We start from the raw sequence: 26,297 nt of genomic DNA on the forward strand, positions 1-26,297 counted from the left end.
CAATAAATAAATCAGCAGTTTCAAAAATTATAAAGAAATTTCGTGAGACCGGTTCTGTAAAAACTCAACATTTAGGTGGAAGACCTCGTAAGACTACTCCTAGACAAGATAATTTAATAGCGAGAGAGTTCAAGAAATTCCCAAAAATAACTCCTCGAGAGGTTGTTAGTAGCCTAAAATTAGAAATAAGTACCCGAACAGTTAGTCGCAGGGCAAATGAGGCTGGTCTTGGTTGCTATAGTCCTGTGCTAAAACCACTCATTTCTAAAAAAAACCCCGTTCTGCTCGTCTACAATTTGCCAGGGATCTTTTAAACTGGTCGATACAGAAATGGAATACTGTCCTATTCCGACGAATCCAAATACAATTTAAAAGGCAGTGATGGGAGAACATTTGTAAGACGACCAATGGGAAAAGATTAGATCCAAAGTACACAAATAAGACTCCAAAGTTTGGCGGTGGCAATATTATGGTATGGGGATGTTTTTCAGGGCAAGGTATGAGCCCAATTCATATTATAAAAGAAACCATGACAGGTATAGGATACAGAACCATATTAAACGATGTTATGTATCCATACGCTGAGGAAAATGCCCTTAGTTTGGAGATTCATACACAATGCATAAGTCGATTATGGATGGCAACCGAACTTCAGTTGCCTATATGGTATTACAAATGGCAACTGGCAGCTATCATTTATGTTGCCAAATTGCCAAGCTGAAATTTGTGGTTGCCCTCTGGCAATGCAACTGAAGTTCGGTTGCCATCCATAATCGAAGCATTAAATTTTGAATTCGTATTGGTTTGTTTTTTATCGAGGTTAAAAGTTCATATTTTAACAGGCCTGTCACAGAATTCCATTCCGATCGAAAGTGGAATTAATTCCGTATTTCGCTTCTTCAGAAAAAGTAAAACTAACATTTCTTTCGGAATGAAAGAAATTCCGAGATCGATCGGAATTCAAACCATTCCGAATAAAATGTGTGACAGGCCTGTATTGATAATGATATAATTATATATCTTAGTTTCAATATTTTTTACATGTCTATACCAAATATCGTATTCAGAATAGTAGTATTTCAAAAATTAATTTTTAATCGAAATTTTTCATTTCGTCCCTATAATGGAAATGGTATTATGCGTTTGTGCTTTTAACACCCAAATCTAATGCTTCAACAACTACATTAAAGTGTACCATCAACTCCGAACCAGTTACTGTTAATTGGTTCTTCTGACAGGCTGTCTGTTCATGTAAATTAAAAACAACAAAACAATTGAATGATTTCAAAAATGAATAAGTGACACATTTCACGATTTAGTACATTGAAACAGGTTTGGAATTGATGATGCCTCAACCATCAACTCTCTTGAGGCATTTTAATTCTAAATTTCTTCGAAGATTAATTAGTTCATGAAATGTGCAAAAAATGTGTATGTATAAAACAATTGATCAATTCACAAGGTCTCCTATCATGTCATAATGTCCTAATATTTTACAATGGTTTAAAAATTTTGTTATTGCCTTTCAAGCAATAAAAGTCTCTGTATGCTATCTTTATTGTGTTACCGTAACCAACCAGCAGAGACCTGCGCCGAACGCCTAAGAGTCGGTTAAGCCCAGCATACCTTATGAATGGACAAATTGTATTTTCTACTATATATTATGGTCGTACATTGAAACATCTAAAGGAAATTAGCGTCACCGTTTATTACTCTTGCGAAAATGCGCAGTTTCGTGTTCATAAAAACACAAATTTTCAACAAATAAATTTAAAATATTTTATTTTTCATTAAAATTGTAACCTATGCTGAAGCAGTCGGTGGAAAATAACCAAAATGTAAACGCAATTGTTCCATCAAAAGAAACGTTAATATTGTATGTGGACCAATGCGCGCAAACGCCGGAATAAAACCCTTGAAAAATCCAATAGGTCCAACGCTTGATATATCCTTGGCTACAGCCAACAGACCAGAATATTGACCGGGTTTTGCATTCATAAGACGAGTCTTCATCACATCCAGCGGCTGTGTACACAGAGTTCCAACTCCTCCCGATATAAGAGAGGTAAGAAAATGGGTAAGAGAATTGTCTTTAAAATACTTGGTTTTCAATAGAAAACATTTTAACTGAAAATAACATTGATCAATATGGAATAAAAGTTATTGTCGAACAAATAACATCATACATAGTCATAGACCGCATTTTGTCCAATCGTCATCATTACACCCCGTAAGACGGCAGCTGAACCACCTCTGAAAAGTGCTTGAACACCCTCCTCCTTCGTTACACGATACAAACCATCAAATACATGTTTGTAACTTCAGGCATAAAAAATACAGTTTTAAGATAAAACATTGTTGAGCAAATATTTGTTAAAATAAGCACAGCCACTTTTCCAGCAAATCTTTTAAATAACGAGAATCTGGAGTTCAATTAATCAAATATTTTCTTGATCATCTCTATACAATGAGCAAGTAATTTATTGGTAATTCGATTCTATGTATTAAGCAATGAATGAATTAGTAAACGGTATGAAAAGCTAATGATCGACTTTTTACTTTAAATTATATAGATTTCGATTATTAGTTGTCGATTTCAGCATATAAATCGGTGTGCATAATCGATCACGAAAAAATCATTTATAGAACCAGAAAATCAATTTTCGGATATAATCGAATTCGAATATTTCAATGTATTTTCAATGTAATGAATAAACTAGCAGTTCCTACCACTTGCCACAATTTTGTTAACACAAATTTCCTTAATCCGAAAATAAAACTATTCAGAAACTTTATCTTTGAATCAAAATACGGAGAAACGACCAAAATAATATTTGAAGCTTTATGCTTATTTTTACAAATATTCGCGCATTTCTTATAAAATCAATATATGTAACATAATTTTGAATACCCTCTTTGTTTTTCTTTTGGTAGTTTTGAATCATTTTGCATTCTAACATTCACCATATCGGTCGGTACACCAACTACACCCCCGCAAAAACCAGCCGTAGTGGCTAAAGCTAATGTTTGACCTATATTACGGAAATCAATATATTGTTTACCCGATTCATAGATACCAAAACGTGTAGTAGTGTAGGTTAGTTGTCGCAAAAGAGATGCTGACATGCCGCGATAAAATCCCTTTAAACCTTTTAGTATGAACATTTAAATTAATAATAATATGTATGTATAATAATAAAATAATTAATAAGTACCTCCTGCAGCATAAATATGACCTATTGTTTCAACTAATGTCTTTCTGGGCAGTTGTTGAGTTTGCAAATGGACTTTTATCAAGTCCAACGGATGTGTAACGCTCACCGCTGTAGCACTTGATATACCACCGAAATACCAACGATTTATTCTTTTTTCATTTTCCATATCGAATTCAATTTTAATGATTTTTGTTTTTTAAATTATTATTGAAATTGAAGTTTTCAAAACTATAATAACACAGAAAGAAATATTTTAAAGCAATTTTAAACTCTTAATCTTATTAAAGTTTAAAAAAATGTATTGGAATGAAGTACCACCATTTTTAATTCTAAATTATGATTAATGAAGATCTGACACTAATTTTGTGTGGAAGTTTTATTAGTCTTAATTTGGAATTAGAAATGTCTGCACAAAATTATATTCATGAGCATTAGTGTGTCCCAAAAAAAGTTTTTTATTTTCATGTGTGCTGATGCATAATTTGAAAGCTTATAGGGTAGAGTATTTTTGAGATTTTTTTCAGATTTTTTGAAAGTGGTTTAGAGGTCGCTCAAATCGAGTTTTTGCCAGCCTTTTTTGTCGGCCTTTTTTGAGTTTTATTCATAACTTTGTCAAGATCCACGATTTTCATTACTTCTGAGGACACAGTTTAAAAGAAACAAAAAATGCAGTTTGAAAGATCAATTAATTCTTAATAATTTAGAGAAAAATTTAGAGAAAACAAAATCTGAAAAATATCTCAAAAATACTTTACCCTATAAGCTTTCAAATTATGCTTGAGCCCCAACAAATTTTTTTTTTTGGGACACGCTAATGTGCATATTTGAATAGAATTCTGTTTCAACAAGGAAAAAGTCTATAAGTTGTTTATTTTTATAGTTTTTAAGACACCAATTTATATTTTAAATTCCAATACAATCCCCTAGTAATTTCATTTTATATGATAGATATATTTTAAAGTACTGTATAGATTTTTTATAAAATTTAACACAGTACATACATATAAGTTAAGTATAGAGATTCTAAAAATGCTAAATTAACTGGAATTATTTTTTTCTTTGTAACCACAGAATTCAATCAATCTTTGAATGATTAATTTGTTTGTTATACAAAATCTCAACTGTTAAAAATATCTACGGCAAATATTTCTCGATATCGTTAAAGCTATTATTTGTGAAACCGTCCCATCAGTTTTAGAAAAGAACATTTTTGTGTAAATCGGTCTACATTATACACCCATTTGAAAATAAAACAGTTTGAATTTTAATATTTTGAGCTTTTTTATGTTTCAAAAAAGCAGTCTATATTTTAACAGAAAATTAAGATTTCCATAGTTGTAAACATTTATATAAAAAACATGAACATAAAACTTTTCTAAATAGACAACAAATAGCAATACATATAAAGTTATTTTTCTTAAGCTTTAACAAAAAATAAAATAGAAAATTATAGTAAAAATAAAACGATGTGCGCGCAATTCAAAACAGTTTAAATTGTAATTCTAAAGTATGTACATATTAAAAGTTGTCATTGAAACTTTTTTAATAAATCTTCTTATAAATCTAAAACACATACACATATTAGTACTCTGATTAGCAGGAATGTTAAATATAGTTACAGTTATTACAATCATAATAGTTAAAGTTTCTGTTTAATTTTAACCTTAAAAGAAAAACAACTACATACTTATTTGTATATGAAAAAACATTTACGAAACTACTTTATATAGAAAATGCAAATACACAGTAAATAACAGCAATTTAAAAAAAAATGTTTTTCAAAATTTGTGTGCTTGAGTTATTTGTTTCTCTTGTAAATTTGCTCTAAAAATATTACAACTATTAGTAGTGGAGTAGCATTTTTATGCAAAAATTTGTTCGTTATATTAAAAAGAAAAACTATAAAAATTTGTTTGTTGTCCTGCTGAATTTAGAAAATATGTTTGTTTTAGTTTGAGTCTTAATCGCAAAGCCAAATCGTCTGTTGCTAATTCTAACGATTTACTGTTTGCTTGGTGGCAGAGCTCCAAAATTCAAACGTAGTTGTTCCAGGAACACGAATGTTATGATGGTATGTGGGCCCAAACGTACAAAGGCTGGTATGTAACCCTTGAAGAAACCTAATGGACCCAAGCGAGCTGTGAATTTAACTATATCCCAGAGGCCATTGAACTCGCCGGGTTTGGCATTCATCATACGTGTCTTTAAGACATCCAAGGGTTGTGTTAAAGTTGTGGCAATAGCACCGGCAGCCAAAGAAGCTGTAAAATGGGTTATCAAGTTATCGTCAAAGTGAGGAGTTTCCAATAACATTGTTTTAATCTGAAATTATTGAGATTAAAAATTGAAAAAATTAAAAATGCAATGAAAAGTTTTTATTGATTTAACTAAGAATCATTATAAAATTAAACTCTTTCTTACCTGATCATAGAAAGCAACTTGACCAATTGTCATTAAAACACCTCTACCAGTGGCAGTAGTAGCTCCTGAGAACAAACGTTTGAAACCTTCCTGGCGGTATACTTTGATAAGACCATCCATAGCATTCTTGTAACTTTAGAAAATAAAAGTAATAAAATTTATTAAAAATAAAATTGTGAATAGGTTTGCACTCGTATAAATAAAACTTACTTTCTTCTCTGTTCTGGGGGCAATTTAACGTCGTTTTGCATACGTACATTAACCATGTCAGCGGGAGTACCCACAATACCACCAAATGTACCCGCCAAACCGGCCAAAGTGATTTTGCCGAGGAAAGTATCGGTGTTAATGTAGGGCTTTCCAGCTTCATAAATACCAAAACGAGTCATGGAATAGGTCATTTGACGCAACACAGATGCAGACAAACCATTGTACAGAGCAAGCACACCCTGCTCCCGCACTACCTTGGCTGTCAATTGTACAACGGACAATTTTCCCTGTTGGGTTTGTAGGGTGACTTTGATCAAGTCAAGGGGATGGGTACAACAGGCAGCGCCAGCGCTAGCCAAACCTCCGAAATACCAACGTCCCAGACGCTTAGACTTCTCAACGGGTGCGGCAGACATTATATGGGAATATTATTAAACACTTTACTGAGGAAAATGTATCAAAGTGTTTTTCTTGATTGGTACTACAATGTACGAGCTGAACTGCAATGAAATGTAAAAATAAAATAAGTTTAATAAGAAAATATAACAACCAAACATAATCATACATTTATATGTATCAATAAATTATAATGTATTTATGTACATTATATACAATACGTATGTATGTAAGTACATACAACGTAAATATGTATTTATCTTTTAAATGACGTCACATACATATTATGTACAATACATTAAATACATACAAATTTATTTATCTTTTTTTTTTTGTTTAATACACGTCATCATCATCATCAACACACTATGAGTGCCTTTTTGATGAGTGTGGCGCATGTAATTAAGGAAGACCCTTGGCCTTGACAGAGCCTATGGCCATACATAATTTCTATTGGCATTGAATCTATCAACTACTTATTACAAGTAAAATAGGTACTTACACACTTTTTTCTTTTCTATTTAAAAAGTATTTGAAATGATGGACGGACGTTTTAGACTGCTTTTTATTGGAAAACTATTTGCTATTTGTGTATAATTTACATTTAAAATTTGTGCAACATTTTGGAATGTTTCTGTTTCGTCAGTTATGGAATGTTGTGCCTTATAATTATATTTTCATTACAGGAACTTTTTCGTTCATTTCTTGTAAAAAAAAATTATTGCATTTTTTTATTTCTATCAACTAAAGGAATTTTGTTTAAAGGTGGTTTTAACCACCGGAAATAAAAAGTTTGTCGCTACAAATTCAATATTTTATATATCCGTCGTATTCTAATTGCAAAAAATTTATGATAAATACACACAAAAAGAAAATTGTGTGGTCTCCTTGGAAATGTCAAATGTTGTATTTGTTTAGAAGAAAAGGAGGAAGGAAAATAAAAAAAATGTAAATAAGAAAGAGAAATGTCACTTTGTTTAGAAAGGAAGCAAACACATTGGTAAATAATAAACGACGTAAAGGTTCCAAAATTGGCTAACACAGAATTGTGAGCTTAAATAATATATTTAATTCATATAATTAATGAATTACATGTTGTTTATAAAGAGATATTTAATGAGTAAATGAAATAACACAAGTTTTTAATTATTTCTTTTAAAAAATCTAAATTGAATTAATGTTTTTTTTTCAGTTTCTTTAAGTTGTTCTTCTTTGTTTAGGTTCTGAGATTGGCTAAACAAAAGAGTTGTATTTTGACACTAGCTACTTTCCAACACTGCTGTTGATAAATGTCAAAACAACCGCTAACCGAATCAGCTGTTTGTTATCGTGCAGTAACTACGCGTTCTTATTTGCAAATTGTGTGTTTTTGTTAAAAGTGTTAATTTTTTGTATTATTTTTGATTCAAAAACAGTAAAAAATAAGAGATTAATATGTAAGTTGTGCTAATTACTATTCCCTTTTATTGAATGAACAAAATGTGCAAAGAATTCGTTGGGATTTTAATGAACTTGTTAATGTTGAAAATCTTAAAAAATATATACTGTGTCATATGGGTTACTACATGAATTTTTTATTTATACCCTCTTATTTTTTAAATAAGACAACAAATTATTATCTATTAAGAAACAATTATGTGAACAAACAAAACCCTTGAAATACGAGGTAGGAAAGTGATTTTAGAAAAAAAAATAGTTTGTCGCCGGTTCATATTTTCTGAATTATGAGCCTCTGAAATGGATACGCTATTTATACCCTAGTTTGTAACTTGCAAATATATTGTCCTAACAGCCACCTTAAGGTATACCAATCTGCTCAGGATCACTTTCTGAGTCGATTAACCGATGTCCGTTCGTCCGTCTGTCCGTCCATGTAAACCTTGTAATCACAGGTAGCAATTTTAAAGATAATTCGACAAAATTTGGCACAAACTATTGAATGCAGTTAGAATCGGTCCATTATTTCTCCTAGACCCCATACAACCGCTCTATCTGAAAATGGTTAAGTTCTCATAAATATCTTAATTATAAACATATCCAAACCAAACAAAACTGAAACTATAGCAATTCAGCCATATTTTTACAAGTATTTTTCAGTTTACAACATAAAATTCAAATCTTTCAAAATTAGAAACTATTTTGAAAAATAGTTTCAAAGGAACATAAGTATTTATGATACTTTGAAAGAAGACCGTTCATTCGCTAAAACGAAGTGATCGAGAAAAACTATAGATATTTCTATACTCTATGGACTCCAACAAACCAGAAGTGTTACATGGGAACCCCCGAATATTTGAATACCCTTCACCATGAGTGGCAAGGGTATATACAAGTTTGTCGTTTGTAATTTCTACATTTTCCATTTGCTACCCTACAAATATAACCATCTGTATGTTGAAAAAAACTATCCGCATCCCCCTAAATAACTTAGAACCCTTCTACATTACGCAATTAGTTGCATCATTTCGAAGTTGCGTCTTTCAAAAATCTCTGTGATTTCGAAGTTGCGTCGATTTTGTTCCAGTTTGCGTTGCATGGCTTCGAAGTTGCGTCGTTAGTACTTCGATTTGCGTCATTAATATGAAAATGTTTGTATTGAAAATTAAATTTTCGTATGAATCTAGGAACCATTTAAATGAAAATTAATACAAATGTATGGAAAATCGTCCTTCATTTTGTGTCGTTTCGGTTTGCGTCGCGTTTCTCCAGGCCCAATTAGCATATTAGTGTATATGTATCCGTTTCGGTTGCTATTTAATGGCTGAGATATAAGGAAAAAAACCTCGATTTTTGATCTATTTTCGATCTACATATTCTGGATTACTAAGTCAAGTATCTGTAAATCTATAACTATTCTTACGTTTTAAAATGTTAGTAGATTTTTAATTATACTTCCATTTATTTACACTCTTTAAAGGTCATTTTGAAATATGATTATATTGTTTGTCTCATACATATTCAGCCCAATTATGCTTTTATTAACCATATAAGGCCCTAGGGCTCGGTTATGTAAATGAAGAATTAATAAATAAAAAAAATCCGCGGGAGTTTGTTCCCCGGGAGTTTTTTCCCATTGAATTTGAATAGGAAAAATTAAAAAAGGGGAAAAACTCCCGGGGCCATCTTTTGATGGCCTACGTGATTTGTTGAAAGCTTAAAAAAGTTCCTTAAAAAAGCTTAGCAAAAGAAAATGATTAGAAAGTCACCTTATTTAAATATCAAAGACGGATTGAAATGCATCTTCTGGAACAGGTTATTTCCAATTAAATATACAATGAATTAAAATAAAAATTAATTATGCAAATAGAACAAACTGGCTGGCTGGCTTATTCGTCGAAAAGAAATTTTGTTTTAATAGTATTTCCAAACATTATATAACTTATATAGTAATATATGTATGTACAAACGTATGTATTTTTTGTTTAGTTTTATTTAAAAAAAAGGTATTTGTTATTTTACATTATGCTCTGGTAAGAGTTTGTGTTAGATTTTTTGAGTAGAACATTTTTGAAAAATCTTATTTATGATTTTTTGTGTCATTTAACTTTTTGTTTTTGAAAAAGCCATTCACATTATGTATTAATAATATATTACCCATATTTTATTTATATTTAATCGTTATTTATACAAATAAAAAATAACTTGTGTCATGTTTCAGAACAAGGGGTATGTATACAACTATAGAAAATAGTATTTTAATAGGTATATTTTTCATTTTTATTTATTGAGTCATTGGATTTAAAATTAAATGTATTGGGGGAGATTTTGTTGGGGTCAATAATGCATTTCGTAATATTACAATTGTATTTTCCATTAAAGGTGAGCATTTTGGAAAGCTTTAAGTGTTTAAATTTATTGAATGGATTGCTTCTAATTTATGTAGGCATATATTTTCATATTACAAAATTTGTTTTATTACTAGGCTATGCAATTTTTTGTTTAAACAAATGTAACAAGCTGAATTCAGAAACAATGTATACAAAAAATATTTGGGTTAATAACCTTACAAATGACCACTGACAAAGTGAAAAATATCTTTTTATCAATTTCAATACACGATAGAAGTATTAAATAGAATCATAAGTACATCATGCTTATGTACATTCTTACTACCTGTAAGAATAATTTATCTATCAACACATGCTATCTATATACATATTACTTAAATCTTGTTTTATTGTTTTTTTTTGTATTTAGACATAATACTTCTGTTTGGTTGTTTTTCTTTTGTTGTTGACGAAATAAGGGGCTTGTTTGTCCCGCATTTTGAAAAGCGTGTGTATATAAAAAAAAATGTTGTTGGCATTATTTAACCTATCTTTAGTGTTGTTATTCATAAAATATTTTAGCAATATTTGTTCCTATAGTTTGACATTGACCACAAACGTTTTCTATTGTTTCATACAGAATTTTGAATTTAATACAGTGAGAGTAGAGGCTGACAGAGAGAGAGAGCGACTGGGAGATTTACTTTGATAAACAAATAAATTTCAAAATTTATTTAAACCATTTTTAGTTCAGTCCACTTGCTAATGAGGGAGGTAAGAGAGAATGAAAGGAGATATGAAGGGTATGAGAGTGTGAAATTTTGATGAAAAACAATGTTCCAGTTTTTCCTTATTTTATATGCGAAAAGTTAGCACGTGGGTTTTATATTTAAATAAATATGTTTAAAAACACCATAAAAAATAAATATGTATTTTTTTTTTTTTAAAATACATAATCATCAGATGTTTTTTTCCATTGTATTGGCTATTTTGCAAAACTAAAAATAAAAATCATAAGAGTAATCAAAAATTCATAACATAGGTAATACAATTGTATGTTTTACCTGTTTATTTTTGATTTTTTTCATTGACAAAATTATAAGTATTTTTTGTTTGTTTGTTTAACGCCTCAAACACCTTAAATAGTTTCTATGTTAATTGAAAGACTTGTTGAAACTCTTATCAGGTCCGAGTTAACATCGCGTGTGTAGAGTTTTATTTCGTTTTTTATCAAAGTCAAATTAAAAATATTTGTATGAAAATACCTACATTTGTATGTTCTTCACATGTTTGCGAGAAATAAAATAATACTTATAGGAAAAACTCAATCAATATTTGTACAGATTGTATACAAATAAATAAACAAATTACAATGTTTGGATAATTATAGACTCGTTCATAGAGAAATATACATAGAACAGAAACTCTTCTGTCAAAGACCTAACTCAGTTGTCAAAGTTCATGTGAATCCAAAAATCATTCGAAAAAACTTAAAAACTTAGCAGTTTTGTTAAAAATTTAATTTTATATAATGACATTTTATCAGTTTTGAGATTAAACTATGTTTCAATTTAATTTACAAAAAAAAACTTATTGATAAAGTTCATTTATAGGTGTTTATCACAATTATAAAGATAACTTTGCGCTACATATTTCTTAGATTATCACAATCTGTTGCCAGTGCAACTTTTGACAAGAACTTGAGTTTATAGGGTTTTTATCTACACATTTGAAATGAAATGAGTTAATAATATTAATAAGGTAGCTTTTTAACAGGCTTCAAAATGCAACAGCCGGCTGTATAAAGAGGGACAAAAATGTTTAAGATATCTTTTTATTTCCGGTCGTATGACGTATTATTATCACGGTTTGTTGTTAAAATTTGATCAAAATACGATGAAATTTTAAATTTTTAAATGCGCACAAACCTCAAGACAATTTTAAAATAAAGAAAAATATTTTAATTGTCCTAATTGTTGAGATAAAAGCTTTATTTTCAAATCATTATCAAACGTTTGGCATTTTGAAGGAGTTTGATTTCAAATCATGTTTTATAGGAGATGAAATTTTTCCCGGGAATAGTTTATATAAATTTTCTGTTTAAAACAGATTCATCGCTCCAGAACGACCCGAGTTATACTCGCCAAAGATTCCCAACTCAGCTACAGCTGTACAAAACGAATGTTTTTCAAAAGGAAAGAACTATCTGCCACAGTCAAACTGTTACAAAAGTAATCAAAATACATACTACTATGTGAAAAAAGTAGTAGAAATAAAACTTTTTTAAAAAAGTAGTAGAAATACTAAATTTTTTTAAAAAGTAGTAGAATTACTACTATTCTAAAAAAAGTAGTAGAAATATAAGTCTGCTTTTACACAGGGCAAGTATTCTTGCCGCAAGTCTGAGTTTTTAGGAAAAGTAGTGTAAATACTACTTTTTTCAAAAAGGAGTAGAAATACTACTTTTTTAAAAAAAGGAGTATAAATACTACTTTTTTAAAAAATGGAGTAGAAATACTATTTTTTTTAAAAATGGAGTAGAAATACTACTTTTATAAAAAAGGAGTAGAAATACTACTTTTTTAAAAAAGGAGTAGAAATACTACTTTTTTAAAAAAGGAGTAGAAATACTACTTTTTTAAAAAAGGAGTAGAAATACTACTTTTTTAAAAAAGGAGTAGAAATAGTACTTTTTTAAAAAAGGAGTAGAAATACTACTTTTTTTAAAAATAGGAGTAGATATACTACTTTTTTTAAAAAAGGAGTAGAAATAGTAATTTTTTTAAAAAAGGAGTAGAAATAGTACTTTTTTAAAAGAGGAGTAGAAATACTACTTTTTTAAAAAAGGAGTAGAAATACTGCTTTTTAGAAAAGTAGTAGAAATTCTACTTTTTTAATAAGTATGTATTATAAATACTACTATTTTTTAATAAAAGGAGTAGAAATACTACTTTTTTTTAAAAAAGGAGTAGAAATACTACTTTTTTAAAAAAGGAGTAGAAATACTACTTTTTTAAAAAAGGAGTAGAAATACTACTTTTTTAAAAAAAGGAGTAGAAATACTACTTTTTTTAAAAAAAGGAGTAGAAATACTACTTTTTTTAAAAAAAGGAGTAGAAATACTACTTTTTTTAAAAAAGGAGTAGAAATAGTAATTTTTTTTAAAAAAGGATTATAAATACTACTTTTTTAAAAAAGGAGTAGAAATACTACTTTTTTAAAAAAGGAGTAGAAATACTACTTTTTAAAAAAAGGAGTAGAAATACTACTTTTTTAAAAAAATAGTAGAAATACAACTTTTTTAAAAATGGAGTAGAAATACTACTTTTTAGAAAAGTAGTAGAAATTCTACTTTTTTAATAAGTATGTAGTATAAATACTACTATTTTTTAAAAAAAGTAGTAGAAATACTACTTTTTTCAAAAAACTAGTAGAACTCATATTTTTTTAAAAAAGTAGCAGATATACTACTATTTTAAAAAAGTAGTAGAAATACTACTATTTTAAAAAAAGTAGTAGAAATACTACTAAATCCATTTAAATTAACTGAAGGTTATATTTTAATTAGAATAAATCAAATAAAATTTTGAAAAACATCATATAATACTGATATAAACCTACTATATAAGTATTTAATGTATAAATTGTTTAAAATCAATATTGTTTTTTCTCATATCTTTTTTTTTTTTTTGATTTTGAAATCGATTAAGAAATGACAGTGTTTGAAATCCACAAGTTCGCATAGAGACCAAGAAATAGTTTTTAGCCATAAAGAACAACCACATACAAATATTTTCTTTTCTTTAAATTTATATTGTAAAACATTTTTGGAGATTGTGCTATTTTGTTTGAACTGTACACAAATCAAAATAAAAGAAAATATTTGTAAATGTAGGTATACGATCATATATTTAATGAAAATCTTTTGAATAATTTCCAGACAAACAAACTACAAGATACAGATGCTTTGTAAACAAAAACAAAACATTTGGACAGTTTTTTTTTTTTGGAAAAAAGAAAACGTTTCACAATCAACCTTCCAGCATTTACTACTTCATTTCAGCTGTTAACGTTTGTTATTGTAGATCAACGTTAAAATTTTGTTTTCCGAATGACAACAACATTTACTAATCTTAGTTGACACCAAAAGCGTGATAATTTTGTCAGAATAAAATCGCACTCATATAGAAAAAATATTCCAAAATTTTATATTTATTTTTTTGCTATTTCATTTATTAATATTTTGCGTTAATTACGTTTGTTGTATTCCGTTGCCATTAGAAAAGATTAAATAAGTATTTTTTTTATGTGTTGAACTTTACCTTGGAAATGTTCGTGCACTTTAATATCAGCTGGTCTGGTTTGTTTTAAATTTACGTCGATTTGTTTGTACTACAAATTGTAATAGTTTTGTTTATTAATAAATTATTATTTATTTTGTTTAAATTTTACATTGAATAATTTACAAAACATACACTGTTTATTGTATTTCAATTTAATACACTTTATTTGCCAGTTTGTTACTAAATTTCCCTACAAACGAGTACAAAAAACTGAAACGTATTGAATCATACGACCTGCCACCACAAACTAATGTTAGCTCTAACAACTCGTATTTTGAAACTTATGAGTGCTCAAACGCTCTAACCGTTTAACGCCAGCGGCAGACGAACGACAAACAAACAAATAGTCGGCGGCGTGTACACTCATCGCAATTTAATGAAAGGCAGCCTATTCCATTTAGTTATATACACATACCAACATTTCTTAAAATTGAAGTGTTCAAAACAAGTTAAACTTGCTTGACATTGTAATCAGCCTTATTATGAGTATTGAAAACTTCTTAAATTCTCATATATTTTACACCAACGACAATCGTAATAAGGCTTAATTATCAGCTCATTGTTGTAAAAAGTCTGTTGTCGAAAATTCTTCCACGAAACTCGAATCCATTTACTTGGGGCCACACCTTCCAATTAATTAATTAATTAATTCAATTTGAGCTTAATACACTAAAATCTTAATTCGGAATTAAAAAATTTCAGACATTCATTCCATAAATCCATTACCAACACATAATTTTGTAGCTTCATTCAAAGGCTTTTATTTAAATAGAATTATTGAATTCAAATAGTAGTCGGACAGGGCAATGTCTGGACTATAAATCATATTCTGGACGTTTTTCGATAAATGCTCGCTTCAAACAAATGATGGTCTGGCCAGATTTCTTCATCGATAGGACCATTTTGGTCTCACCAAATACAAAGCATTACCTTAGCGTCATTGATATTTGGCTTTGGTGTCGATTCGACTGGTTGGTCGGGTTATCGTAATGAATCGCAAGTAATGATTCGGTCCGAAAATGATTTTCTTTTATAGCGTTGAAACATAATTTCGGACATGCAAAATAGTTCGTCTTCAATTCGTATGGTACCCAATTTTCCTGTTTTTTGGATGAATCCTGAAATTGAAATTGCTGCTAGAGTAGCTCGCAATGATTTAGCAAGATCTTTTTTGAGTTTGACAACAATCCTCATGGAGTAATGCCTCCAATTCTTGGTCTTCTAACTTTTTTGACTGGTCTATGCGATCTTTATCTTCCGTATCAAAATTACCACTTCTGATGCAGATGAAACCCATTCCAAAAAACGTTTTTTTTTTCAAATTAAAGACGTAAAACATAAGTAGTGAATTTTTAAAGGAATGAATTCAATAGATTTGAAGTACTAGAGAATTAAGTCTATGGTTAAGGGATACAGTTAATTTGATTTCTAAAATGGAATTATTTTTCCATTGTATGCAAATGAGAGTGCTTTTAATTAAATACAATTGGGTGTAGAGCGAGCAGATTCTTACGCTCGTTTGCTTTACCTATTTTTTCTATTTTTTTTTTGCCTAATCATTGACAACATGTCATTCATTTGTTACTTTACCATACCGCTGGGGTGTAGACACTTTTTGCTGTGATCTTCTCCAGAGAACAATGGAGAATATTAAACCATATCGAATAGTTTCTTATCAATTTCTCTCCTCGTTAATTTAGGAGATTTCTTTAAAAAATATATGTATATGCTCGCCAGATTGATCGTTAGTTTTAGTTAAAAGCTTGTTTATACAAAGCCCTGGCGTTTTCCATTTTTTGATCAAAAGTGCGTTTAAATAAGTTGAGTTGAAAATTCATATTTAATATCTAAATACGAGTACAAGTTTTTTTTATTTGTTTATAAAATTCGTGTAGAGCATGTAAGTTTTATTTATTTATTAATTGTTAAATTTACTTTTATTTGAGAAGAGATACTTTTGTTGTACATTCTCTATAGAATAATCTCACATTAATATGAGTCATTAACAATTGTGATACACGTTTTGTTTAAATTGTTGATCAAATTAAAATGGAAATAATTTCAACTTGAAAATTTATAGGATTTTATTATTCTATGTATTTAATTGTTTACGCTTTGGTTATTTAATGTCGAATCTCATTGTATTTTACATATTAGTGTATTTATTTCTCTTTTATTCTGCTTAGCATTTATGCGACATTTGCGATTTCTATAAACTGAGTTCAAAATCCGGTAAATAAGTTTCTATAACATTATTTTGTTTTTAATAACACTAGTTTAAAAACTAGAAAAAAAATATTGAAAAAAATCCAGGACGTCATACTTTTGAGATATTTATGAAGAAAGAAAATAAAATAACATAAACATTTGAACAAAAAATAAATTTTAACAGTGTTGTTTCTGTTTTTGTAAAAATTGTAATTTGTATCTCTCACGGCACTCTCACTAAAGTTTCCTAGCATATGGGCATTTCCTGGGATCACGAACGTACGCTTTTGATGTCCAAATAATATGCGATTCAATAGCATTTTGGTAGCCCTATGTTTATTGCAAAAGATGGATTTCATCGAGTTTAAGTTTTCATAAACATGTAACGAACGTACGCAAGATAGAAGACAACTTTGGCTGACAGTAGTAAAATGTAAAAATCTGCGAAATGGAACGGAATATTTAAAAGCGATTAATTAATTTTAAAAGTGTGTTAATGTAGGTCTCTATCCGGTATTTACACAATAAAATATCTCCATTGGTTTTTGTTTAATTGGCTTAAGTACCGGTCGCGAACGTACGATTTTTCCATATGTTTTCTTTTTATTATTATTATCACCATGCATTTTCCCATAAATATCTTAAAATTTTCTTAACAAACAAGTAAGAAAGTATGATCGTTCAAGCTTGACCATAAAATACCCTACACTAAGTAACATTTTTCTTTTAAAAATTCAAGAATTTATATTAGTGGGTGATTTTCGAAGTGGGCCTTATATGGGAGTTATGACCAATTATGAAATAAAGTCGTGGTTTATGTCTATATGAAAGTTATTTTTGTTGAATTTTATGTGTATACCAACATTTCTATGAAAAATGTATGAGCCAAATTATATCGAAATATTTTATTTTTCGATCCTGGTTGACTGACTAATCGTAGGAAATGCCCATATTATTATTATTTAATAGGGCCACAATCAAAAAGTTAAAATTTGGTTTATCTAATGCTAAAGCATTAATTTCATACCAGCAGGGCTTACTGCTACTAATCCCTCAGCTTCAACTAGTCTCATCCATGTATTACAGGTCTTACTTTTCCTCTGCTAAACTTCGGGTTTCAGTGATATTGTTCGAGTGATATTATCTGGGGGGTTGTTCCTCAATCCATTCAATATATGTAATTCCATTTACGTCGTCGAATTTCAGTTTATATTGGCAGTTGATCTGTTGTTGCTCATAATGTGACGTTGGATAAAGTGTTGGGCCGCGTATTCTGGCCCAGACACCGGTTTAGAACACTTGGAGTGCATTTATTTCCATACAGAACAACGGATTTTATACAAGCGTGGTGAGCTTAGAAATGAATTAGAGTTGGGTTGTTAATGAACTAACAAGTTCAATTGAACAATTCAGTCAAATGAACAATGTGAAATGAATGTGCACTTATTCAGTCTTCTCGTTCTTTATTGTTCTTTTTATTCACTTTATTCTGTTAATTCGTATGACTTTAATGTAGATTTTTGAAAATTACTATTTGAAAATGCTTTTAAATAGCATTTGCATAGTTGTTTGAAATTAATTAAATTACGTTTTTGTTTTCACCATAATTAAAAATCCTGCTAATATGTTTAATAGGCAAAATTAGTTTTTGAAAGCAGTAGTCACCTGTTTATTATGTTCACTGTGTGCAAAAATATTCATAGAAAAATCGTTCAAGCACTTAGTTCAGCCAAATACCTCAGCATAAAAATGAATAACTCAACAAAACGATCAAATATGTTCATTTATTTGTTGTGGACAAAAATGATCAAACAGTAAAATGAACGATTATGCCAAACTCTAAAACTAATGTAGACCGCTAAACTTTATTCAGCATTCTAAACGATGCTTGTTTTCCATCTAGATATTGTCGGTATTAATGCTCATTATCTTTGTTTTTGCACTGTTTATCCTAAGACCTGATTTAGCGCACACTCGCTAATGCATTTCAAATTTTTAATATTTTTTTTTGGCCGGATCAAATTATTGAATTTAATGCAGTGGATTTTGATTTTCAGGTATCTCTGAACTCAGAATGTATTGTCTATATATAATACATTATATATCTTTATATCGCTCATATGCGACAAGTGTTTTATCTTCAAAAAAACATGTTCCCAATTCACAATTGATGTCGTAGTGTTGTAGCATTATGTCATAAATATTTTTCAAACTAATTTTTCGAAACAAAAACAAAATATTAGTATAAAAAATTACGACATACAACGATACAACGCTACGACACCAATTGTGAATTGGGCAATGGTTTCGTAGTAAAATCACTTAAAATATTTCAAATGATTTTAAGAGCAATATTTTTAGGTAAACAATTGTTTGTTTTCAAATTGCTTTTTAATTTTTAAAAAAACATTATTTTTAATTTATTAGTGAAACAAATTTTAAGGCAAAATAAATTTTTTGAAAAAAAACTCGGGTTAAAACATTTGGACCCATTGTAGATCCGACTTACTATTGAATTATAAACGTCATTGCAAAAGTCTTTGAAATATCTATCATTACATATCTATGTATATTATCTGTATTGTTACGTTTTTACCCTTTAAAAATTTTTGGTTTATTTCCTTTAAATAAACAGGATACTTTTAAGGGCAAATAAAAGCAGTTTAGTAGTTTAAAATTGTAACAACTCTTTATTTATTGAAATTTACACAGAAATACAACGCCTATGATAAACAGACTAACGACTGCAACTACAGCCTCTATATAAACACAGCGCCATCTTCCTTCGAGTATGAAAGAACTTAATGAACAAAAATATTCGAATTCTAGATATTAACCTATGGACGCTGAGGCAATACAATTTTTGTAATAATAACGTACTTGAATAAATGAATTTTAAATAAAAAAACTCCTTTTAGTGTTGCCATACTTACAAACAATGATAATAACTATCGTTACAGACCGTTAAAATTCAAATCGCTAATGCAAATTCGTAACAATATTAATGACTTAATAATCCAGATATAGACCAAAAGAATTAGTAAAAATCGAGGTTGTCGTGGTCGACTTTAAATAGCAACTGAACCGGGGCTATAGCGGATATATTAATGTATGTAAATCATAAGTAAGCTACGGAAAGTTGATATCAACATAAATACGGACATGGCTATCATTATAGATCCAGAATATATAGACTTTGTGGGGTCGCAAATCATAAATGTAAACATTACAAACTTATATAAAAAGTAAAAGTGCAATATTCGTCTGTGCCGGATCTTATATACCCTTCACCAAATTATATGCATATCTGTGGACTTCAGACAAAACAACTTAAGTTCTCAAAGAATTGTCTTGTCTTATTTAAAGACAATTAATATAAAAAATTATCAATAAATTCAACAGTTTTTACGCTCTCTTGAAAAAATTTAAAATTCCTTATTTTGTTTTGTGAAAAGTCCACAGATATACTTTAAGAAAACAAATTGGAGTGAAAAACAAGTAAGAAAGTATGGTCGGTCAACCATACCATATAATACCCTACACTAAGTAAAAGAGCAAAAAAAATTTTTCTTTTAAAATTTCAATAATTTATATTTTTGAATGATTTTCGGCAGTGGGCCTTATATGGATGCTATGACCAATTATGGACCAATCACCATGAAATTAGGTCGTGTGATTTATGTTTATATTAAAGTTAACTATGTTGAATTTTGTGTGTTTGCCAACATTTTTAAGCGATTTATGCACGTTAAATTGATTTTCGGAAGCAGGTCTATATGGGAGCTATGACTAATTATGGACCGATCGTAACAAAATTTGGTGACATGAATTTTGTGTATATAAAACTTATTTGGAACGGAATTTGTGGAGATACATATATAAATTAAACATTTATGACCGATAAAGTCCAATTTCGGGAGGACATTTGTATGGGGGCTAGGTGAAATAATTGACCGATTTCAGCCAGTTTCAATAGGCTTGGTCCTTGAGCCGAAAAATAATATGTATCAAATTTCATCGAAATATCTTCAAAATTGCGACCTGTACTCTGCGCACAAGGTTTACAGCCGACTCAGAAAGTGATTCTAAGTCGATAGGTATACTTTAAGGTGGGTGTTAGACTAATATTTTTGGGCGTTACAAACATCTGCACAAACGCATAATACCCTCCCCACTATGGTGGTGTAGGGTATACAAATGTGGTAGAAAAAAAATTGAGGGAATCATGGTTTTTGCTTATATTTCGTTTAATTGGCAATCTACGTTGGACTATGGCGGATATATTGATGTATCAAGCCACTAATGATGAAGGGTATAAAAAGGGCAAATGGAAATCTATCCATTGTTGTATATTGTGTAATAAAGTTGTATAATTAATCATTATTTATCTCATTGATAGGATGATATCGTTATTGCATAATAAGAATCTACATAACTGATTCTATATGTGGTCAAAATTTGGTGAAATTCTACTTCCACAAAGTGGTTCAAAAGATCATTTCGAAATAGCAAACAAATTATACACTATTGTTTTATTAAGGGGACGATATTATTTATTTGCCATCTCATCTTTTAAATACATATGTATTTTAATGATGAATTTAAAATGATTTAAATATTTATAGATTACAAAAAATTATATATTATTGCAATGTTACCACCACTTTAACATAGTTACATCATTGTGGTTTTTATAACAACAGTTTCAATTGTTAATTTATTAAATGTTAAAATCTCGCATCAATTTCAATAACCATTGAAATTATAAACAATACCTAGCTGCTCTCCTTCTTCTCCATCTATATTATGGTGAATTATTATTATAATAGTACATAATTAAAAGGATTTTATTTGATTGCAGTTGCAGGTGAAATGGAATTTGTGAATTTGTATTTAGTTTGTGGCAATAGTTTGTAGTTTTTTTTCTTCTTTACTTTATTGTAAATGGTTTCGATGACAACAAAATACGGTATAAATACTAGATATTTATTTAATTAATTGTACATATTTGAAATACGTACGCACCACTACACGCATGAAGTGAAGTGTTTTGAAAATTTTAATTAAAATTGGTCTTTGTCAGTGATGATGTTGAGGTTTAGGATTGAAACACAAATTGCATTGTTAGCATGTACATGTATATATTACATACTTTCTATAAAAAAGCAGTTAATAGTTTAATTTAAAATAGATGGATAAATATCTAGTGGATATATATTATGACAATTGTGTACATTTTTTTAATTTCCTATTAAGTGGCACTTTTCGGTTTATTATTTATTAAATTCATTAGAAAGATTGTTGCTAACTATTTAGTTTTTGTCTACTGCAACAATCAGTCAATTGCAAATATTTGGAATTAAAATAGAATGTGTTAAAATCATGTTGTTGAAATTCTTGAAATCTTTAGTAAGATTTTAAAATTTTATTTGTTTTATTTATTTGCAAATCTGTATAAGGTGTTTAAATAATACAAAGTTGTTTAATTATAAAAGCTTAAATTTTTGTTTCAGATTAGGCTATATTACTATAATATTTGATGTTGATGTAGTTATTTTATGTTGTGGCTGGCATCTGGCCCATTAGCTCAGTTGGTTAGAGCGTCGTGCTAATAACGCGAAGGTCGCGGGTTCGATCCCCTCATGGGCCACATTAATTTTTTTTATGATTTTTGTTTGTTTTAAAAATACATTTTTATTTTTGAAATTCACTATGTAGTCAAATGGTAGGTTTGTCAAATGGTTGACATCGGCCCATTAGCTCAGTTGGTTAGAGCGTCGTGCTAATAACGCGAAGGCCGCGGGTTCGATCCCCCCATGGGCCATACATTGATTTTTTTTATTTCCCGGACTTTTTTCATTCCCACGATATAATAATCAAATTTGTTCATTCCCGTGATATTTTTAATACTAAATTAAGTTAAAAACTAGTAAAATTGTTCAATAATCGGTTAAAATTTTATGATGTCTATACTTTTATTAAAAGATTTAAGAGGTCCGATTAAGTTAAATTTGGAAATAAATAATATTATTGTCATTATTAATTAATATCCTTCCAATATTTAATGTTAATAAAATAAATAAAAATTAAGAACTTAAAGTTTAAATTAATCAACTACTAAAAAAGTAAAAAAAAAAATTGCTGGGCTGATACAACTGATTAACTATAGATATAATCGAATTATTCGATTGGTACGAAAATACATGGTGTAATTTTTATCTGTTCAGATATATGTAATATGTACTGCAACTATGTAAAGAAAGTTCAGCAATTTATCGACAAAATGTTTTTGAAATTTTCTAAAAAATTATTACATGGAATTCCCGGGGAAATTAAACATATGAGAGATATGTGTAACATATGTATGAATATATGTATAGGTCATTTGCGACAAGGTGTCATAATACGAAATAAACACGCGTTGTTTGAGTCATAGAGAAACATAGAGCGGAAACCGGAAAAAAACTCAAACAAAAAAATTACTCAAAATAATTACACATACGAGTGTTGTTTTTGTTTTCACATAATTTTTTATACTAATACATTCTCACCACTTAGGTTTCTGACAACTGAGTTAGGTCTTTGACATGAGAGTTTCCGCTCTATGTCTATTCTCTATTGTTTTAGTCATATTCCTACAGAATTTCATATTGTACTACTTAAGGGTTAATTAAACGTTTGAACCAGCCTGTCAATAATGTTTGCTACTTTTTATTTAATATTTGAATTATCTTGTTTTTAAAACAAAATTGTAATTCTTTTGGTCACTCTGTTTAAATAAATACGTATAAACAATTTATGTGAAATGTGCATTTAGGCGCATGGCATGACATGGCCCATTAGCTCAGTTGGTTAGAGCGTCGTGCTAATAACGCGAAGGCCGCGGGTTCGATCCCCCCATGGGCCAACTTTGTTTTTTATTTTTTTTTTTTTAAAATTTCGTCACACAATTTTGTTTACAAATCTTTAAAAATTTTGTAAATTTAACCATAGAGCGGAAACTAGAAAAAACTCAAACAAAAAATTTACTAAAAATAACCACACATACGAGTGTTGTTTTTGTTTTCACATAGTTTTTTCTACTAATACATTCTCACCACTTAGGTTTCTGACAACTGAGTTAGGTCTTTGACAGGAGAGTTTCCGCTCTATGTCTATTCTCTATGAATTTAACTACGGAAATGCTAGATTTTGAATAAAATTTTTCTAGCTTTTGTGGATTTTTGCTAATTTTATTTATTTCTACTCAAGTGACGTAAAAATAAAAACACCCTGGAACATTTTGAGAACTTGTTCTAAAATCTTTAGTTCTTTAACGACTATAACCAGAACTACTTCAGATTATTTGATAGCATCAATATAACTAGTAATATCGCAACAATTCCGTTCTGAAGAACAATAAGAATTAGTTAATTGGAATTAGTAATACATTGGTTTTAGACTAGTTCAATAGATGACAAACGAGTTCCGAAACACCTTCATGGAGCCATTAGAAAATCTTTAAATATTGTTTTGGAAAAATTTGAATTTAATTGTCAAAAAAGTTTAATTTGAGAATATGGAATGTGGTTCCAATATTTCTCAACAGGATTACATCATGGATCCAAGAATCATTAGCCAGTATTTTGAAAGAATTTTTCTTGTAATGTAATGGAAAAATCACAAATTTCCTTATCTACTTCCCGGAACTAGTTCCAAATATGTATATCAATTTTAAAGAAAGGACTAGTTCTGGAACCGTTCTTAATTACTTATCACTTCCGTAGAACTAGCTCCAAAAGTGAAAATTTCAAGCAAAAATATTAACCCTCCGGCTGGTGAGAAGGGGGACCTCTTTCATTTTCAAACTGAAATTACTCCTTGATGGTCCATGGGAAGTATACCCGTCCCCCACATGTATTCCAAGGAAATTTTATCTAGAATCGTTTAATTAAGGAAATGGTTCTAGAACCGTACGGGTTTCGTAACTATTCCGTAGATCTTGTGGTTCCGAAGGTGACAATCTTCTAGAACAAGTAGCGGCTATATATATGCGTTCTAGAACTAGTTGTGGAACTAATACAGTAATTAAAATGAAACATTTGCAACTCTTAACATTGTTAACTGTTGGTTTTGACACAAGAATGACACTCAAACAACTACAATATTGTGGTTTGGGGTGAGTGTTCTGTCATGTAAACTGAAGCTATTTACAAATTGCACCCAGAGAAGACACAGACAAATACTGTATAATTTGTTATGGGATGCTGAGTGCTACTGACAATGTCACCAACATCATTACAAACGCACCGAAACTTCATGATTGTTTATGCCTCCAGTGCTGTTGCACTGAGGAGCTGTTTCCATCTTTTGACAACTGAATTAGTTGGTTGTTTTGTTGTTTGGCTGTTACAATTAAGTTTTTATTTTTTAATTAAATCGTAAATGCATTGTGTTGGTATTACAGCGAAATGTGTATTCAAAAGTTCATTGAATCGTGCGATAATTTATGTATAGACACAGATATTTTTCATTTGCAAGAGTATTCCGTAATATTTTAGAATTTCTTTCAATGCTGCTTTTATTAATAACTGTTCATTTTCATTGCTAAGTAAACTAACAGTCGTTGGTTTACTTATCAATGATTGTTTATAAAAGACAGAAGTTGTACAGTTCGGTAGAATATATACACATGTGTACTACTTTTAAAGAATTTATTATAAAAAAACATTTCATTTAAATATGTATTTTTCTTCAATTCTAGACTTTAATAATGGCTGCTTCTGTTTTGTTTGCTTGTGGTTTGAATGAGCAAAAACTACCATCATTTATACACATCAGTGAGGAGTCCAACATTGATGGCAGCTTTTTAATTAGTTCCATTTTGGGCCAACGTTTGCGTATTTCTAATGCTGGCACACTACTCGTGTGTTTGCAACACAACTATCTGCACTATTTCAATGCTGGCATGCGTTTGGGCTACAACTGCAATATATTTTTGGGTAAAACTCTTGGAGTTATAGACTCGCTCTATGATATGGCCGAAGATTTTCTTAACAGCAAATGGTTGACAAACGAGTGTCGCTTCACCGATTTACTGATGGCTGATATCAAGCAACATATATCAGGCAATAATTTTACATCACGCATCAACTCCACCGTCATAATTGATAATTTGGCCATATTATACAATTTGGGTGCCACCAAGGAGGACATACAAAAGTTCTGCCATGGTCTGGTGGCTCTATCGCAAGAGTTTGAAAACCTGACCATCATCACAAAGATGAGTAATTGCGATATTTACAATTTGGATGATAACAATGTGGCCAAACTGGGTTCTTTGCATATACGAGTTGTTAAACTTAAAAGCGGTGTGTTCCGTGAAGTGGATGGAAAATTGTTGATCAAAAAGATGCAAGATGAGGCGGACAACAGTTATGAGTGCAATTATTCATCAAAGGAGATTTTGTACAAAGTCAATGACAGAAATGTTAAAATTTTCAATCCTGGAGAAATTGGTTTAAAAGCCTAAACATGGAATTATGCAACACAATGCTATTAATGGTGGGTTTCATATTGCAAATACATTTTCACAATTTTCTTTAAATTTTAATTATATTTTCTCTATTTTAGGTTAAAATCTTAGATTATACCAATTTAAAATTAATAAAACCTGAATTGATTACAATTGCTAGCTTCAATCAAATAAATAAAAAGGTGTTTTATATACATACATAATAAATAAACATAAAAACAAA

At 29.6% G+C, this 26,297-nt stretch overlaps 3 protein-coding genes and 3 non-coding genes across 8 annotated transcripts; 4 read left to right on the plus strand and 2 right to left on the minus strand.

Annotated features, from left to right (window-relative positions):
* Nucleotides 1-1,788: 1,788 nt before the first annotated feature.
* On the minus strand, nt 1,789-3,403 carry LOC135948731 (mitochondrial dicarboxylate carrier-like). The gene is made up of 4 exons (XM_065498146.1): nt 3,216-3,403; nt 2,912-3,149; nt 2,187-2,319; nt 1,789-2,127 (listed from the first exon to the last, which is right to left on the minus strand). The coding sequence occupies exons 1-4, from the start codon at nt 3,379-3,381 to the stop codon at nt 1,804-1,806; spliced, it is 861 nt and encodes a 286-aa protein (XP_065354218.1). The 5' UTR covers nt 3,382-3,403; the 3' UTR covers nt 1,789-1,803.
* A 1,693-nt stretch (nt 3,404-5,096) lies between these two features.
* On the minus strand, nt 5,097-14,593 carry LOC135948730 (mitochondrial dicarboxylate carrier-like). Of its 2 annotated transcripts, none has more exons than XM_065498144.1 (4): nt 14,332-14,593; nt 5,847-6,346; nt 5,637-5,769; nt 5,097-5,537 (listed from the first exon to the last, which is right to left on the minus strand). In XM_065498144.1, the coding sequence occupies exons 2-4, from the start codon at nt 6,260-6,262 to the stop codon at nt 5,217-5,219; spliced, it is 870 nt and encodes a 289-aa protein (XP_065354216.1). In that variant the 5' UTR covers nt 6,263-6,346; nt 14,332-14,593; the 3' UTR covers nt 5,097-5,216. The 2 variants fall into 2 exon arrangements, with proteins under 2 accessions (XP_065354216.1, XP_065354217.1); XM_065498145.1 differs by lacking the exon at nt 14,332-14,593 and adding an exon at nt 6,745-7,104.
* Elp6 (Elongator complex protein 6) lies at nt 7,547-26,297 on the plus strand. 2 transcript variants are annotated; one of them, XM_065498147.1, is made up of 3 exons: nt 7,547-7,678; nt 25,304-26,103; nt 26,173-26,297. In XM_065498147.1, exon 2 carries the CDS (start codon nt 25,313-25,315, stop codon nt 26,069-26,071), a length of 759 nt encoding a protein of 252 aa, XP_065354219.1. In that variant the 5' UTR covers nt 7,547-7,678; nt 25,304-25,312; the 3' UTR covers nt 26,072-26,103; nt 26,173-26,297. The 2 variants fall into 2 exon arrangements, with proteins under 2 accessions (XP_065354219.1, XP_065354220.1); XM_065498148.1 differs by lacking the exon at nt 7,547-7,678 and adding an exon at nt 16,231-16,252.
* Nucleotides 22,137-22,210, plus strand: TRNAI-AAU (transfer RNA isoleucine (anticodon AAU)). Its single transcript has one exon. It is a non-coding gene; the product is annotated as a tRNA-Ile (tRNA).
* TRNAI-AAU (transfer RNA isoleucine (anticodon AAU)) lies at nt 22,311-22,384 on the plus strand. The gene has a single exon. It is a non-coding gene; the product is annotated as a tRNA-Ile (tRNA).
* TRNAI-AAU (transfer RNA isoleucine (anticodon AAU)) lies at nt 23,394-23,467 on the plus strand. The gene has a single exon. It is a non-coding gene; the product is annotated as a tRNA-Ile (tRNA).

Source organism: Calliphora vicina, chromosome 1 (genome assembly GCF_958450345.1).
Source record: "Calliphora vicina chromosome 1, idCalVici1.1, whole genome shotgun sequence".
Lineage (NCBI taxonomy): Eukaryota > Metazoa > Arthropoda > Insecta > Diptera > Calliphoridae > Calliphora > Calliphora vicina.

Bases quoted from the DNA above. Each gene is read 5' to 3' on its own strand.
- Elp6 (XM_065498147.1), top strand. From the start codon at position 25,313: ATGGCTGCTTCTGTTTTGTTTGCTTGTGGTTTGAATGAGCAAAAACTA.
- LOC135948731 (XM_065498146.1), bottom strand. From the start codon at position 3,381: ATGGAAAATGAAAAAAGAATAAATCGTTGGTATTTCGGTGGTATATCA. The intron at 3,150-3,215 runs GTACTTATTAAT...TCATACTAAAAG, and splicing joins TCATATTTATGCTGCAGGAG to GTTTAAAGGGATTTTATCGC. The intron at 2,128-2,186 runs GTATGATGTTAT...TGTTATTTTCAG, and splicing joins AAAATGCGGTCTATGACTAT to TTAAAATGTTTTCTATTGAA.
- LOC135948730 (XM_065498144.1), bottom strand. From the start codon at position 6,262: ATGTCTGCCGCACCCGTTGAGAAGTCTAAGCGTCTGGGACGTTGGTAT. The intron at 5,770-5,846 runs GTAAGTTTTATT...TATTTTCTAAAG, and splicing joins CCCCCAGAACAGAGAAGAAA to TTACAAGAATGCTATGGATG. The intron at 5,538-5,636 runs GTAAGAAAGAGT...CAATAATTTCAG, and splicing joins AAGTTGCTTTCTATGATCAG to ATTAAAACAATGTTATTGGA.